The 17,416-nt window shown below is 40.7% G+C and overlaps 1 protein-coding gene across 2 annotated transcripts in view; it reads left to right on the top strand.

The window, feature by feature from the left end:
- patj (PATJ crumbs cell polarity complex component) overlaps positions 1 to 17,416 on the top strand; it is a 139,989-nt gene that overhangs the window by 31,742 nt on the left and 90,831 nt on the right. For both annotated transcript variants that reach the window (XM_044360806.1, XM_044360805.1), the window contains exons 16-17: positions 9,644 to 9,853; positions 10,441 to 10,500. In XM_044360806.1, coding sequence (XP_044216741.1) covers positions 9,644 to 9,853; positions 10,441 to 10,500 — 270 coding nt within the window. The remainder of the gene's footprint in view (positions 1 to 9,643; positions 9,854 to 10,440; positions 10,501 to 17,416) is intronic.

The following is a 17,416-nucleotide window of genomic DNA, read 5'->3' as shown; positions in this document are numbered from 1 at the left end:
AGCTCTTTATCTTTAGGCACAGCTTCACCTCCAGGACCTCCTCCTCCTCCTCCTCCTCCTCCTCCTCGTCAGTCAGATCCAGCTGAGGCGGTGGAGGGAGCTCCAGGTTAACTCCCTGGTGGTCCACATCCATGTCAGCCTGCACATACAGTATCTGCCCGGGGGGGGGGGTCTGCACGGGTGTGTGTGTGTGTGAACATCATTATCTGTTTGTTCTTTACAACAGAACATGTGTTCTACATGATAAGAAAATGGAAATTAACACTTAAAGTTAATTTACATGCAATAAGCTTGAATAAGATGTCTTCAGGGCCCTGAGGCTGTGTGTGTGTGTGTGTGTGTGTGTGTGTGTGTGTGTGTGGATGTGGTCTAGTTCTCTCTATAACACACAGGATGCTTTTTTAGGCAGGAAACACAAACTGAGTCTGAAGTTTAACATCACAAAGCGACGTTAGCGGAGACTAACGAGGTCTCTGACTGAAGCAGCAGCCAGTTATAATTATTAACCCTTAAATGATCCGTTTATTAAAACAATCTTGTGAAAAGAGTTTAAAGGTTTTACCACAAATCTCCTGCTGATCTTCTGTAACCGGTTCAGTCGCTGATCTTTGTCTTGAGCTGATCATCATCAGAATATTTAACATTTCCTCAGAGTTTCTCTCTTTAACCAGAATCCACACTTCAGCAGCAGAAAACAAGTTTGTGCTTTAAAACAGTCCTGAATCAGATCTGACTTCAGTTCATCACTTCATGCAAATGAATGAACTGCAGCTAATTAACATGTGTCGTATCTATCAGTAAATAACTCGCTGACAGACAGTAAATATCCTCCTGACTGTATGTATAATACATGTTTGAACATTTTTGAGGGATTTCTAAAAATAGTTGATTCAAATTCAAAACCTTAAATGTGAGAAATAAAACTTAATTTACATTATATGTCCAAAAGTATGTGGACATCTCGGTGTGGGTCTGCTGATCCTGGTTTCATCCTCTCAGTTCTCCAACATATAATCACATTTTAGTCGTGTTCTTCCAACGTTGCGGCTGTTTGTCTCTTTCCTGTTTCACCATAATAGCTTCTCCATAAAGAAACGTTTCTCCCAGTTTAGTGTGGAGGAACTTGACTGGTCTGCTGCCATCCAACCCCACCGAGCCAGACCTGGAGTCTCGTTTATTAAACAGTGTGTAGGATCCATATTTAAAGTGAACGTTCACACAAAAGCTGAAACAGATTAATAAAACCGTGTCACGCCCACATTCAGCCATAACTGGTCGATGCATATTAATGTTCATGTGTTTGTTTCGCTGTAACCAATCAGTCTCTCTGTCTGGAGACGCCTGACCAATCAGTGTTGAGAGTCAGCGTATCGGCCAGCAGAAGAGGAAGGACAGCGACGGACTTTTACTGGTTTATTAAACCAGTTTGCAGACTGGTTGAAGTTCTGTGTGTAACTCAAAACAACCGTAAACAACATCTCTGGTTCAGTTCTTACTGGACTCTGTGCAGCTGGTCAGCTCCCAGTTAACCAGTTAGAAGTTAGTTTTTACACCACACACTCAACATCTACAACAAACACTGTATTAACCCTTTCATGCATGAATTATGATAACCTCAGTCAGGATTTTTTGTGTTTTTATTCCTCTTTAGGCATGAAAAAAAAAAAATTGTACAGATGATTAATTGTCATTTTCTCCCAACATAAAATCAATACTTGGAAATTTTAACAATTGTATTACTCCTTAGTTGTTATTTGTTTTGTTATTTGTTACAAAATGTTATTTACCTGCAAGGGTCTGTTACTATTGAAGGATTGGTTTTGAGGCTGGCCAATGGATGGCAGCGTATGGGACGACGCACTAGAGTCCACTGTGTTGGCTGATGTGCAACTACACCATTAAAACGCCATGCATATATAAGAAAACGGCTTTTGAACAGCTGTCCGCTGTAGTGACCGCTCTGCATGAAAGGGTTCATTTATATTTACTCCAAAATCCAACGTTGTGCAGACGTTGATTTAAGATTTGTCGGCTTATATCTTTTCACATTGAAAGGTGCTTATAGATTAGTTCTGGCTCCGTATCACTGCTGGTTTGAATGTTTATAATTAACATTTAATATGAAGTGAAATTAAACGTGAGAGAGGAATCATTGAACAATCGGACTTAAACTCATCGTCTCTGTCGCCAGTTTCTCGTCTCCTAAACGTTGGCACACATGGATCAGAATCACGTTCTCCCGGCGAGTTTGTTGTTATAGATCAGAGGTTCGTTCTCGTCTTTCAGGTCCAGTTTTGTTGGTACATAACGGTTATAAATGATCACTGATGCTCGTGTGGCTGAACGGGAGCGAATCTCTGCAGCCTGGTTCCAACATAAAGAAGTTCAGAGTTGAATGACGACAGAATGAAACATCTGTCCTGATCGTGATTATTCCTTTGTCCGTCCCTCCTCTTCCTCTCTGCGTCTCCTGCCTGTTTCCAGCAGCAGATGATGAGTATTCGTGTGGGAGGACACCAAAGGGAGACGCACCTTTTTAATGTTGTTGTTCTGTAGGTATGGTCTGACCTCTGACCCCCCCCCCCCCGCAGGAGGAATATACAGCATCACAGAGGTCAGGCTCGCTGTGGCGGCGGCAGACAGTCTGGCAGACTGAGCAGCAGCAGCAGCAGTAGGTGTTGTGGATTTAAAGTGTTGGGGGCCCTTTAGAAACCTCTGGGGGGGCGGGGGGTCTAGAATGAAGATGAACTTCTGGTCTTAGACTGCCTGAAGGGCTCAGGATCATCCCAGCTGGGCAGATTATCATTTACCCAGTCTGACCCGGCCTCTGGTTTCACTGGAAACATGAGCTGGACTCACACAAACACACACACACACACACACACACACACACACACACACACACACACACACACACACACACTGGATCTGTTTCTGTTTGCATGCTGTAGGTTTAGTAGGAGTTATGAGCCATCTGAGAATGGAGACAATACTTAAATACTTTAATAACTGAATAAACACAGACACAAAGAAAACATTCAAATGACCATCAGAACCATCAGAACCATCAGAACCATCATAAACCATCAGAACCATCAGAACCATCAGAACCATCATAAACCATCAGAACCATTATACAGCAGGTTCATAGTCTCACTTTCAAAATATGTCTCCAGTTTGCAAAAATCTTCTATTCTGAAAATGTCCTCGCTCAGAATGACTGTCCTCTCTGTCTGAAAATCTCCTCACTTTCCTAAAACGTCCCCACAGCTGAAACCTTCTCATCTTCAAGTATTTTTCTTACTTTTTTAATTTGTCTGAATATCTCCAAGATTCTCCTCCATCTCCAGAAATCTTCTTATTGTCCTGAATTTTGTTTGTTTTTCTCACTTTTCAAGCAGAAAGTCGCCACATTCACTCTTTAAACTAGTCCTCAGGTCTCTGAAGTGTCTCCTCTCTATCACACGTCATGATTCTTTAATTCTTTATTTCTATATATGCTGATACTTAAACACAATCTATGCAGTGTTGTTTCCACTGACAGATATTTGATCATAAGACGAGAAGTTTTTACTATGAAATAGACTGAATAAAACAAGACAAACTAAATTAACATCTTTTAAATGTTTTGTCACTTTAACATAAAAATGCAGCAAAAGCAAAGAAATAAACAAGAGAAAATCTTCATTTTTAACTGAGTTTATGAGAAACAAACATATTTAAAATGATTTAAACTCTCCGGCGGTGAAAAGCAGAAACAATCTGAGTCAAATATTTCACTGCAGAGTGAAACTGACCTGCAACAACTTTCTCTCTCTCTCTCTCTCTCTCTCTCTCTCTCTCTCTCTCTCTCTCCCTGTCTTCCCTCTATATCTCTCGCCCAAGGGCATGTCGGTGCGTTGTTCCTGCCAAAGTGTTTCCTGTTACTGACTCTCAGGCTGTCAGAGTTGAGTGAAAGATGGTTGGAGGCAATAAGAGAAGAGCTGATCTGATCTGTCTGGTCTGGACTCGGCCTGATAGTTTCCACTAAAAAAAAAAAAAAAAACCCTGACACCTTTAAAAATGTGACCAGTTTCACACCTTTAAAAAAAAAAAAAAAAGATGATGTTTTTATCAGAGTCTTGTCATAAACATCATACTGGACTCTGGTTTGGATCAAGTCCAGGTGAGTTTAGAAGGAAACGAATATCTGCTCCATTTATTCTCTAAAAGACGTTAAACTTTAATGATACTGTAGAAAATAAAGATAAATATCTGCATCTGTGCTGCTGGACAGTCACACTACATGGCCAAATGTATGTGGACAGCTGAACATTACAGCAAAACTACAGATGATCACATGTTATTAGTAACAGCCAATGAAAATGAATAATAAAGTCAGTTTTACCAATAAAATAACAGGTTTGAGCTTATAAATAGTGAGCTGACAGACGAAACACTAAGTGGAATCAGAAACTTCTTCATCTTTTCAAAAAGGCAACTAATGATCATCTTCATAATCGATGAATCCATGGATTGTTGGTTTATTGATCTAATGAGCAGCTCCACATGTTCTGCTGACCTGCTCGTTTTATTCAAGAAACTCCTGAAAACTCTCAACACTCTTGTTTTTTTATGGTTTTTCTTTTGTACGTGTTTACATCCAGTCGTTTCTTACTTTCATTCTAAAAAAAAACAACAAAAAACGTTTGTCTGGCGCCTCGTGAGTCGCCTCAGATAAAATCATCAATATAAACCTTTTACACGACTTTTAATGGAGACGATCACAAAATGTAAACAAATATCAGCTCAAGTGTGAGTCCGCAGCAAACGAACACAAATCAAAGTACACAAATAATACTAACAGGAGAGCACAAATCTATTAATATGAACTAAATGCTCAGAATCTTATATTCCTGGAACACTGACTCTCTCCTCTGTCCAGTCATATACACACATACAGACAAAAAACAGGAAGTTCATCTAGGATGACCCTCGTTGTGTCTGACCAACAGTCTGAAACCCAAATATATTAAACTAACAATAATATAAAACAGAGAAAAACTGTAAATCCTCTGATTGGAGGAGCTGAAATGAGAGAATATTTGACAGTTTTTGATCAAAAAATGAAAATAGTTGCCACTAGTTTCTGTTGTTTGACTGATCGTTGCAGCTGTATGTATTTATTATCAAAGCAGAACACAGATGATGATGTTCAGGGTCCAGTCTGATACCTGCATGTATATAATATAAAACTGTTATTAATGTGAACCGAACGTCAGAACTAAAGAGCCCAAAACAGGCAAAACAGATGCAAACCAAAAGCGTTCTTTAATAAAGTCCATATATGATACAAAGAAGAAGAGAAAAGTATAGAAATTGCTTTTCTTATCAAACCTCGGAGGTCCTGAAAGGTGTCGAATGCATCTAAAGTAGAAATATAAAATCTCACCTTGACTCTCGGAGCTCCTAAAAATACTCTGAGTTTATTTCAGTCGTTTCATTCTAACAGGAACCATAAAGCTCCGACTCTGTATAGACTCTCTGCAACCTACATATCCAAAAAAAACAACCAAAAACAGCCTCATTGTTCTGTTACTGTATGAAACATTTCACTACTTTTGGCAAAGTACATTTTTAATTTCTTTATTTTCGCTCTTCACGCTCTCTCCTACGTTTCTGATATCTCCTCTCTCTGACAGCGGAGGCCCTTCTTTCTTTTTCCGGAGGATCTTGTAGGAGTGGAGGACTTGAGTTCTGACTCCTCACCACCTGTAGCCATGTTGTTTCTGTCTAAAAATACAGCGCCGCTTTGTTCTGGCAGCCTGAAACTTGGCACAGCAGCTCGTACTGCTAGCGCGGGCGATGCCCAGGCTGCAACACCGGGGAATTCACAAAATGTACATCTGCTCCAACCAGGAGAAGGTTTTATCGTTTTCTAAGAGTCTCTAGAGGTGTTGGGATGCTGGCGGGACCTGAACCAGCGTCCTCCTGGTTCCTCTGCAGCTCCAGTCAGAGTTCTCCATCTATAATCGGATGATTAATACATCGTTACATCCTAACGTCTTTATTTTTATTTTAAAGCTGCTTTTAAATGTTAAAAAGACAAAATATATTCATAATCTCAGCATCTGTGTGACCAGAGGAGATCTGAGAGAAACTCATAAAAACGTTCTCAGGGTTCATTTGCTGCTAATTAAAGGTCTCGTTAATTACTGCCAGATAAATGTACACAGTTTAATTTATATGAAGAGTAAAGTTTTCAATAAATAAAGCGAAACTTCTTCTGGAAATCTGCGTATAAACTCACAACAACTAAATATTAAAATGTCTCACAACTTCGTCTCAATTTTCCCCCAAAAATTTGAAACAAATTTCATGTTTTATTTTCCACAAAAACTTTCAAGAAATGAGGAAATAAAACATTAAATTACAGTTATTTATATATTAATGTTTTTATTGCAGGACTGTTTATTTATCAAACTGCTAAAAGTAGATAAAAGTACAATTTCTTCACTTTTACTCACAAACCTGAGAATAAAAACTCGTTCTGAGTGTAAAATCCAGTTAAATGTCTGATTGATCCTGATCAATAATATGTTACTGATGCAGCATCATGAAGAACAGAGAGGTTTTAGTCTTATATTTTTTATTTATATTTATAAAACAAACTATAATAAATCTGCGTTGCTATGATGATCAATCACTTTCTGATCATCGTCATTGATCTAAATGGTTCTGATTATAAGTCGTCTGCCAATTTAATCGTCTCAGACAATTTATTATTATTATTATTATTATTATTATTATTATTATTATTATTATTATTATTATTATTATTATTATTATTATTATTATTATTAAACACTTATAACTTTTTAAAAACTCACATTGAATAAACTGTAAAGATATTTTGTTTTAAATAATAAAGAATGTTGCAGAAATAAAGGATAATAAAGAATCCATATCTCTGATTGGCTGTTTCCTTTATGTGATCAATCATGTGATTGTGAATCATGTGCTGTAAGTAGGAGGAAGCCTCTTAATAAATATGTCTTATTGATCAGCCTCTGCAGAGCGTTATTAAAACGTTTCCCACTAACCATTAAATAACATTATGAACAACTTTTATTTACTGAACTAAATACAAATAAAACATTTTTCCTTCCTGCTCAAAAACGTCATTTTAACAACTTTGTTGCAAAACAAAGTTGTGCAGAAGTTGTCTTGATGTTTCCATGTTACTTTACTCGCAGTTATTTTACTGCTCGTTGCCGTGGTGACGGTCGATCTAACAGTCAAAGCTGAAGACACGACGTCACATGATCAGACGTCAGATGATCCGCAGACTGAAACTGGACCACGTTGTGATATTAGATGGTAGAACAGCGGTTTCAGTCACACAGATGTTGAGTTTTAAATGTGAACTGTTGACTGGCGTTGACGTCACATCGACTTCCTGCTGCTGAACGACGGCCGAGCGTCTCTGAAGCTGCTTGTTGACACGTTTCAGTGTTTTTAAAGTCATGAATGAGTGTTTTTTTTTTTTAACGAGTCTGTTCGGCTCTGCGGCGTCTCTGCTGCTCCTTCAGATCATTTCTACCTTCTGTCTCCGTCTGATCTGTGACCTCTGACCTCCTCACTGATGGTGACTGTGAGGGCAGGCTCATTGAGAGAGAGTGTGTGTGTGTGTGTGTGTGTGTGTGTGTGTGTTTTCTGGTCTCTGTCTCCCCCTGCCGTCTCTCTGCTGCTTCCTTCTTTATTTCACTTCTTGTCTCATTAGTTTCTTTTTCTCTCTCATGTCATATATAAACATCTTTAGTTTTCACATTGACAAAGTGTTTTTCCAGCATAATAATCATTTCCTGGGTTCAGAGAAAGAAATGTGTCATTTGCTGTTAATTATGAGTAAAATATCTAATTAATCTATAAATGACAAATTAATGTCAAGTTAGTGAACATGCAACAATGTGCAGTTTTTAGGTGTAAACATACAATTTAACAGTTAATTTTTCAATAATAATAAATATATGATGAAAAGATATTTACTGGAAATCAACAGCTTCATATAAAGTCACTACAGCTAATTAAACTTATTAAAGTTACATTTATTTTCTCCATAGTTGAAACCAAATTACACATTTTGTTTTCCCACAAAGCTTTCATGAAACTAGGAAATAATAAAGCATCACTCAGTACTGAACTGGTCTGGAAAACCAGGTCTGGAATCTGGTTCCATAGCCAATTAAAATCTGTGTGTTATGAGTTTAATTAACCGCCAGCAAAATTTGAATGATTAAAAAAATCCCTAATTATATAAAGTTAAGTTTCAGTTCTCTGCTGTGAAAGGCTCCGACCAACCCCGACCCTGAATACACACCCTAACACACAGTTTAAAATAAACCTCGTCTGTAAAGCAGCAACATAACATAACGTTAGGAGCCACTGTTTAATTCAGCACATATTCTGTAGGTAAATGTGACTTGTTTCAGTAAAAATGTGACTTTAATGAACAACAACTGATCAATCACCAATCATTGTTATGTTAAATGGTCAGAGTTACTCCTCTGCTGAAACGTCCTCGCCGGCTTCATCGTGGTCGTCACTGTTGGAGCAAAAGCCTCTCATGTCGTGCTTTTTAGTGAAGAACAGCCCAGTAAATGTTCTCCCTCTGACTGGGAACCTCCCAGTAGCACAGCCGGTGCTGAAGTCAAAGCTGCTGGCGGCTCCAACCGTTAACAGCCGGGTTTAAATAACTCTTCAAGTACTAATGTTGACTGAAAACAGCTTCATTCACCAGTAACAAGATTATCTGAAGTGAATCCCAGTTGTCTTCAATGAATGTTTGCAAAACTACTGATATGAGGTGTTTTCTTTGTGTTTCATGCATCTTAAGGAATGTAAGAAACCTTTAGTTGAGGCGTCGTGTTCATGTGTCAATAAGACAAACTGGACCATCATCTAGTGCGGAGCCCTCAGGAGTAAACTCAGTAGCTCGATGTCTGACATGTTGACAGATCCGTATCATAACTCATCATACAAAGAGGAAATCCACTGATGATGGAAAACATATGTTGAAGAAGTGGCGAGGTATAAAAGATCCCAGCTCACGTTGGCTTGTTGTTCATCACACCTGTACGTCATCAAGTCACTTCAGGCCCAGAAACTCAGTAATAATAGTTCAGTTCTAACATGTTTCATCTCTGATTTTCCTTTAAATGGACTTCAATAGAAACTAAATGTTCTTATATTATAACGCAGCTTGTTTCACTACAACAATGGATCCCAACTGGTCTACAGACAGCACTGCAGTTACCATAGCAACACGTCTACATGTGTTTATACATTTACATGCTTTCAACTATTTCAAGCTTCTGTCTGTTAGTGTAGAACTTAGTGTAGAAGTCGATGGTGTCGTTTATTTTTTGGCTGTGACGTCACCGGGACGTCACTTCTTCTTCTTCTTCGTTCCTAGAGACGCATCAGCAGAAACGTCTGGACGCTGCACGACCAACAGCATCTAATTAGATTCTGGTCCAAGATTTTTGTTTTCATTTTGCAGCCAAGTTCTTGTTTTTCACTACTGCGGCCTGCTGGTGAAACATATTATTTGTGTTTAGTGTGTTTATATATATATAAGCAACTGGTCTCATGAACTCTGCAGGATCCACTGGATCCCGGTCGCTGTGTGATGGTGATCCGTTCTCTGGTTCCTGGCGGTTCAGCGGAGCGTCAAGGGGGTCTCCTTCCTGGAGACCAGCTGGTGTCGGTCAACCAGACCCAGGTGGACCTGCTCACCCTGGCCGAGGCCGTGGAGGTCCTGAAGTCGGTCCCACCCGGCACCGTCCGCCTGGGCATACGCAAGCCTCTGGTGGTAAGTCCAGATCCAGATCTTCTAGTTTTAGGTCCAGATCTTTTAGTTTGAAGTCCAGATCTTTTAGTTTGAGGTCCAGATCTTCTAGTTTTAGGTCCAGATCTTCTAGTTTTAGGTCCAGATCTTTTACTTTGAAGTCCAGATCTTTTAGTTTGAAGTCCAGATCTTTTAGTTTGAGGTCCAGATCTTTTAGTTTGAGGTCCAGATCTTCTAGTTTTAGGTCCAGATCTTCTAGTTTTAGGTCCAGATCTTCTAGTTTTAGGTCCAGATCTTTTACTTTGAAGTCCAGATCTTTTAGTTTGAGGTTCAGATCTTTTACTTTGAAGTCCAGATCTTTTACTTTGAGGTTCAGATCTTTTACTTTGAAGTCCAGATCTTTTAGTTTGAAGTCCAGATCTTTTAGTTTGAGGTCCAGATCTTCTAGTTTTAGGTCCAGATCTTCTAGTTTGAGGTTCAGATCTTCTAGTTTTAGGTCCAGATCTTCTAGCTGTGAGTGTAGCTGAGTCCTGGTCGTAGCTGCAGATCAGATCTGTTCTCTCACAGCTTCATGTGTTGATTTCACTCTGATCTGGATCCTGATGGTGTAGGTGGAGGGACCAGAGAGCAGCCAGGTTTCTCCCAACAACACACACCTGCCTGTTCCAAAGGTAACACACACACACACACACACACATTCACACACACACACACACACACATTCACACTGTACACTATATGGCCAAAAGTATGTGGACATCCTGTTTCATGCATGTTTGGTCTGGATTGTTTTTTTTCTTTGTGTTTCAACATGGAAGAAACTCTCGATTTGTTCTTAAGTGACAAGTACGAGAGATTAAAGAGAATTTGTGGCGTTCACCAGTTTTCTTACAATTTTCTCTGATGTGCAAATAAAACTTCACGAGTTCAGATGTCGCACGAGTCGTGAACAGTCAGTCTGACTTCACAGGAGGAAAAACACTCATCTGACCTCATCATGAAGTCTTATCAGTCATCTGACGTTTATTTTTTATCTGAAAATATAGAACTAAAACAAACTTAAAGCAAAATAAATAGTCTGTAATATTCTCTCCTCTAATATCTCTGACTGTCACATGACCTCGTCTCATATCAGTCACTTTGCTTTATAAAGATGTTTTTCAGCGTCTAACTTCATGTCAAAGCGTTTCCTCTTTATTTGCGTCACAGTGCAGCTGCTGTAATACGACGACTGACACTGATCAACGTGTCTGCTGCTCTCTGACAGCAGCAACCTCTCATTCTTCTTCTTCTCAGTCTTTTTGGGAACATTTTTTGTGAATGAAACTCCTCATGTGGACGTTTTAGGGGCGTCGATGATACTGACGATGAATAGTCAGGAAAAAGCCGTCCACATACTTTTGGCCACATATACAGCTCTCACTCCAGCCTTCATACTTCTCTGTTCTCTCTCTATCTCGTTCTCTCTCAGCGATGTTAATCAAGTCAATCCAGACTAATTGGACCATTAAGACTTTCTCCTCTTTCACATCATTCTCTCTCCGACTCTCTGTTCTCCCTCCATCTCTCTTCATCTTCCCGTCCACGTCCTCCTGTAAATCTCTCCTCTCTCTCTTTATCTCTTGTTCAGATTGCTTTATTGGTCTGGATATCAGATGAACAGCGCTGCCGGAGCGTTTGATCATAAAGAAAAGTAAATGGAGAGATAAATAAATGTAAATAAATATGTAGAGCGTGACAGCGATGAAGAGGAATGGATGCAGCGCAGACGGGGATTTTATCTCCGTGGAAAATCCAACAGGTTTTGCATCAGCGTCAGTCTAAAGCTGATGAATGATGAGAGACTGCTGGGATCCAGCCGTAGTATTTACAGAAAGCAGCTGAAACTCTATTTACTGTAGTTTAATATCTAATATCAACACTGTAAATACAAACATCCCTGCTGCTGCGAGATGTCCTGAACGTAACAGTCCAGAGAAATAAAACTATAAAAGTCACACAGACAAAAAACTGATTGTGTTCCAACCTGTAGATACAAACTAACTTCAGACCTCATCATAGTTATTTATGTATTAGCTCACAGCCAGATGTTTCCAACAAGTGGTCACATGACCCTTTTTCCTCCAATCATATCAGCTGGGTGATGTGTTTGTGACATGTGAGGACGTCTCATCATTTTCTGACATCTTATAAACCAAACAACTAATCGATTAATTGAGAAAATAATCAACAGATTAATCAATAATGACAGTGATTGTTAGTTGCAGCCGTAGGAACAAGAATTCACTCTGTTTTGATCGTTTTCTGGAAGTTAATTTAAAATTAGTGCTTCGTTTGGATGAAAACTCGACTCATGATGTTTCCTAGAAAACAGTTTTTCATCACTTTAATAAACTCTCGTCTCTGTAGGAGTTTGTTTGTTTACGTTTCCTTCCTTTAATTCATCCTGACGCTGTTATTAATATTTATCTTTCACTTCAATCCTTCATCTCCTTCCTCTACTTTCATCTGCTCCTCTTTCACCTTCCTTCACCTCCTCTCCTCTCGTCTCTCCTCCTCCTCCTCCTCCTCCTCCTCCCTCCTCTCCTCTCTTGTTTCCTCCTCTCCTCTCCTCTCCTCTCCTCTCCTCTCTCCTCTCTTGTTTCCTCCTCTCCTCTCCTCTCCTCTCCTCTCTTGTTTCCTCCTCTCCTCTCCTCTCCTCTCCTCTCCTCTCCTCTCCTCTCCTCTCCTCTCCTCTCCTCTCCTCTCCTCTATCCTCCTCTCTCCTCTCCTCTCCTCTCCTCTCCTCTCCTCTCCTCTCCTCTCCTCTCCTCTCTCCTATCTCCTCTCTCCTCTCCTCTCCTCCTCTCTCCTCTCCTCTCCTCTCTCCTATCTCCTCTCTCCTCTCTCCTCCTCTCTCCTCTCCTCTCCTCTCCTCTCTCCTATCTCCTCTCTCCTCTCTCCTCCTCTCTCCTCTCCTCTCCTCTCCTCTCCTCTCCTCTCCTCTCCACTCCTCTCCTCTCTCCTCTCTCCTCTCTCCTCTCTCCTCTCTCCTCTCCTCTCCTCTCCTCTCCTCTCCTCTCCTCTCCTCCTCCTCCTCCTCCTCCTCTCTCCTCTCCTCTCCTCTCCTCTCCTCTCCTCTCCTCTCCTCTCCTCTCCTCTCCACTCCTCTCCTCTCCTCTCCTCTCCTCTCTCCTATCTCCTCTCTCCTCTCTCCTCTCCTCTCCTCTCCTCTCCTCTCCTCTCCTCTCCTCCTCCTCCTCCTCCTCCTCTCTCCTCTCCTCTCCTCTCCTCTCCTCTCCTCTCCTCTCCTCTCCTCTCCTCTCCTCTCCACTCCTCTCCTCTCCTCTCCTCTCCTCTCCTCTCCTCTCCTCCTCCTCCTCCTCCTCCTCCTCCTCCTCCTCCTCCTCCTCCTCCCTCCTCTCTGTGTGTCAAACTGCTGACTCAGCTGGATGGTATAAAGTGCTCCATCAGCTCAACCAGCAGCTTCTCTCTTAAGTGAGTCGGGGTGGAGGGTGGAGGGGGGAGGGGGGAGGGGGGGGGGCGTCGGTGGGGGGAGTTGGGGGGTACTCTGAGGACACTCTGGGTACACGCAGTACTGCAGTACTTGCAGTAAATACTACTGCAGTACTGACAGAGTAGAAGCAGATGTTTTGTGCAGATGTGAGTTTTTCTCTCTGCAGCAACAAGTCTGCTTCAGTGTTTTCTCTCTTCGTCATTGTGAGCGAGCACGTTGGTTCTGACTCCGTCTGCTGATAACATCTCAGTAAAAAGAGTTTTTAATGTGATCAGTTTAAATCTCAAATAAAACTCTGTGTCCGTCTCTGAACTACGGAGCCTCTAAAGACTAAAGGGAGGAATTTTTAGCCCTGATAGAAACTCCATCGATGGTAGAGTCTGACTGGAATACATCTTATTATCTTGTGTTCGTCCTGAATGGATGTTAATACTGTAACTTGTGAGCTCAAAGTTCAGATAATGAGCTTACAAGATAATAATGTTTATTCACAAGTTAATAAAATCCTTGTCGTGAGCACACAGGTCCGTATCTCTCTTATACTTTGATATTTTATACATGTAAGATAATAACAGTGATTTGTTAGTTATTGTTATTATAGTTATTGAACTGCTTCACATATCTAGTGCGATGAGATCATGTTGTGCTGTTTAGACTCAACAGGCTTCAGAAAGGCTTCGTGTGGCGTCTTATTTAAAAAAAAGAACAAATATTTTTTTAAATGACTTCATTAAAATCAAGTTCCAGTAACGTCTCTGCATCCTCTCAGAACTACATGGACACACACACACATGGCCAAAAGTGTCTCTTATACACGCAGACACATTATTAACTAATAACTGGATTATTAAAGACATGTCTCGTTTGCATCACGTCCTTCAGATGAAGCAACAACTTCCTCCCTGCATGCATAGACGATGCTGCCTCTTCAACATTAACAGATGTTGTTTTGGGAACTTATTGAAACAGCTGATCCTCTTCTTCTTCTCATCTTGTGCATAATATAATAATTAGTTAGTAATACATTTATGTGCATCTAAGAATCTAAATGACTTCATAACAAGATGAATAAATGTGATTTCAGCGGACTCCACCTTTATTCCACCATCATCGTCCTCTGCTCGCCGTGTTTCTACTGTACTCTGCTGCGCGCTACTGTTTTACTTTCTGTCCTCCGTCCTCGGCGCTGCGGTTTTATTTCCTGTTTTATATGCAGCCCATTTGGCTGAAGAGGTTTTTTCACAGCCCACAGGTCTCTGATGGGTTTCCATTAAGACAGCCGGGTCGGGCGCTGCTGTCACTTCAACGCCGGATCGTTCTCTGTCACGCCAGCAACGCTGACCAGAGAGAGACCCCCGCCGTTACACATCCACACCTCGTTAACTTTTAGAGGTCACATGTAGAAGACGAGCTGCTGCTGCCGCTGCCATCACATTATTCTGATCTGCTTTGTGCTGATGAAGAGCCGCTTCCACCGCAGCTCACACCGATTAAAACACCACGACCAGACACACAAAAACCTGCAAGTTTAACAGTCAGCAAACAACACGGAAACTCAACCTTCAACTTTACCGACACTTCTGTCCTTTACTCTGCCGACACGACACCGAGTTCACTTCAGTCAGCTGATTATAACACAGTTACAGCAGAAAGACAAAAACACACGAGGTTTACAGCTAGAAAGATGAATAATATGAAACATTTAAAGCTTGATTCAAAATTTTAATAATATTCTTCATGTTTGTCCGTTTGCTGAGCACAGCTGTGTTATTATTATATCTGATCAGTATTGATCTTCCTGTTATAAACTAAACAACTGAACTACTAAGTTCTAATCCAGATGTTCACTTTAAGCCTCATCTGAGCATCATAAATATATAAAATACTGTATTTACATTCCTCCTCCGTAATTAATGAGGGAGAGTCATGTGACCTTCATCAACAGTGACGTTAACAAATTATTCAAGTGTCTTTTTCTTTATTCTTCTTACACTTTTATACTAAAGAAGGTCTGATGTCAGCAGGACGAGTTAAACACATAAATACTGGATGTATCAGCTGTAATGTGATAATGTGACTCTTATCTGGGTCCAGGTCATTATTGATTAATCTGCAGGTCATTGATCAGGAGTTTTGTGTCAGAAAATAGTGAAAAAGTCTTTAAATGTCTTTAAATTCTGTTTGACCAACAGTCCAAAAATTAAATCAGTTTACTGTAATTAATGATGAAGAAAAGTATTAAATGACTGAAGTGATTATTTAATTATCAAAATAGTTGCAGATTAACTTTCTGTAGATCAACTAATTGATTAATTGATTAATTGTTGCAGCTCTACTACTCTAATTATCTATCTAGAAACTGATTAACAGATTAATCGATAATGAAATTAATCAGAAGTACAGATGTGATCCAGATGTGTAATATAAGGAGTTCTGCTGCATGACTGTGAGGTTTTATTGATCCAGATCAGATATAACATGTATTAGACTGTCAGGTGACAACATGTCGCAGCGTGACGGAGTTTGAACCCACGGCTGAAGCAGCACGCTGACACTCTGCAGCACACCGCCGCTGCCTCTTCCTCCTCCTCCTCCTCCTCCGCTGAGACGCTGCAGAGAGTCTGAAGCAGCCGACTCGACATCTCAACCGTCCTCATCGTCTAATGGCAGAGATATTAAATGACAACGTCTTTAAATCTTATGAATATGTGGCCAGGCAGTCACGGCCAATACACATCAGTCTGCAGAACATCCTGTTAGCGTTATGAGCTCTCTGCTGCTGCCGCCGTCTGCTCCTCGCCTCCATTATACGGGCCGTGATGGGCCGGCGTCCCAGGCCCAATTTAAAAAAGAAGAGGAACAGAGTCCTTGACGATGAGGCTTCGTCGATGGAAATTAGCCTAAGTGTTGTCATTAATATTTCCCGGCGCGGGCTAATGTCTGCATTGTAATGTTAAGAACAGGATATCCCCTCGATATCTGCTGAGGAAGGCTCTTTGGGGAGTTGGAGAAAACCTTTATGTGTTCAGGGATGAAGGCTAATGTCCGAAGTAAGTCAAGTTTTTAGATTTAGTGTGAGTGAGATTTTTCACTGCTGAAGGCCGACGGCTGCGAGCTGCTGGTAGATTCTTCAAAAAAACATAAAGACATGATTCACTGGACTGATGAAACAGACAGAAAACAGGTTTTCTTCTTCTCTTTTTAAACGTCCTCCGACTCAGAATCTTCTTTACTTTCAGACATTTAAGTTAAAAGAGAAGAAGAAAGACACTTTAACACACAAACCTTATATTTGATGTTTCATAACGAACATTGCTCAACCTGTTCAATCCGTCCGTATCAGACAGGTGGATATCTGGAGGTCAGTCTGGACATTATAATGTTTCTTATGAACTTAAAGGTAGAGTCAGTGATTCTGGAGAAAGATTGTTCCATAAACTTTTTGTCAAATTACATCTCCTCACAGCCTGCCAGCTGAAAAAACGCTGGTGTCTGTACACAGCTCTGTCTCTGAGAAACAAAGAGGCTCAGACTGAGGACTCCAGCCAATCAGCAGCGAGCGTTGGTGTTTGTGTACCGGACAGGTGGAATCTGTCTGTGTGAAGCACAGACTGTATAAAAATATGGACGTAGTTACCGTGACGTCACTCGTTGGTTTCTGAAGAGCGGTTTTGAAGCTCAAAGCGAGCCGCTCCGGCCGTCGCCATCTTGGCAGTGCGTGACGCTGCCTAACTCCCAGCCAATCAAAAATGGGCAAAGAGGCGGGCCGAACGGCTGAAACAAGCCACCTAGCGGCTGGCGGACCTGTCACTCAAAGCAGCCATGTCCTTCATTATGCAGAACTTTACGGCTTAATAACATTTAAACGAGTTATAAATAAATTCACCCCCCCGTACTAATATCTGTTAGTAAAGGTTTACAGAACGAAGAGAATCACAGAACAAAAACAATAAGTTGCATTTATATAAATAGAAAAATCAACTCATCTGTCTTTAAAATTAGAGGAAAGTTTGTTTCCTTCAGTCTGAACCACAAAGACGTTTAAAACATTAAATAGTTTCACTGAAAGTCACAGTGAGAGTTGACTTTTG

The sequence above is a fragment of the Thunnus albacares genome, chromosome 9 (genome assembly GCF_914725855.1).
Source record: "Thunnus albacares chromosome 9, fThuAlb1.1, whole genome shotgun sequence".
Lineage (NCBI taxonomy): Eukaryota > Metazoa > Chordata > Actinopteri > Scombriformes > Scombridae > Thunnus > Thunnus albacares.
This window is presented reverse-complemented; position numbering and strand designations above follow the sequence as displayed.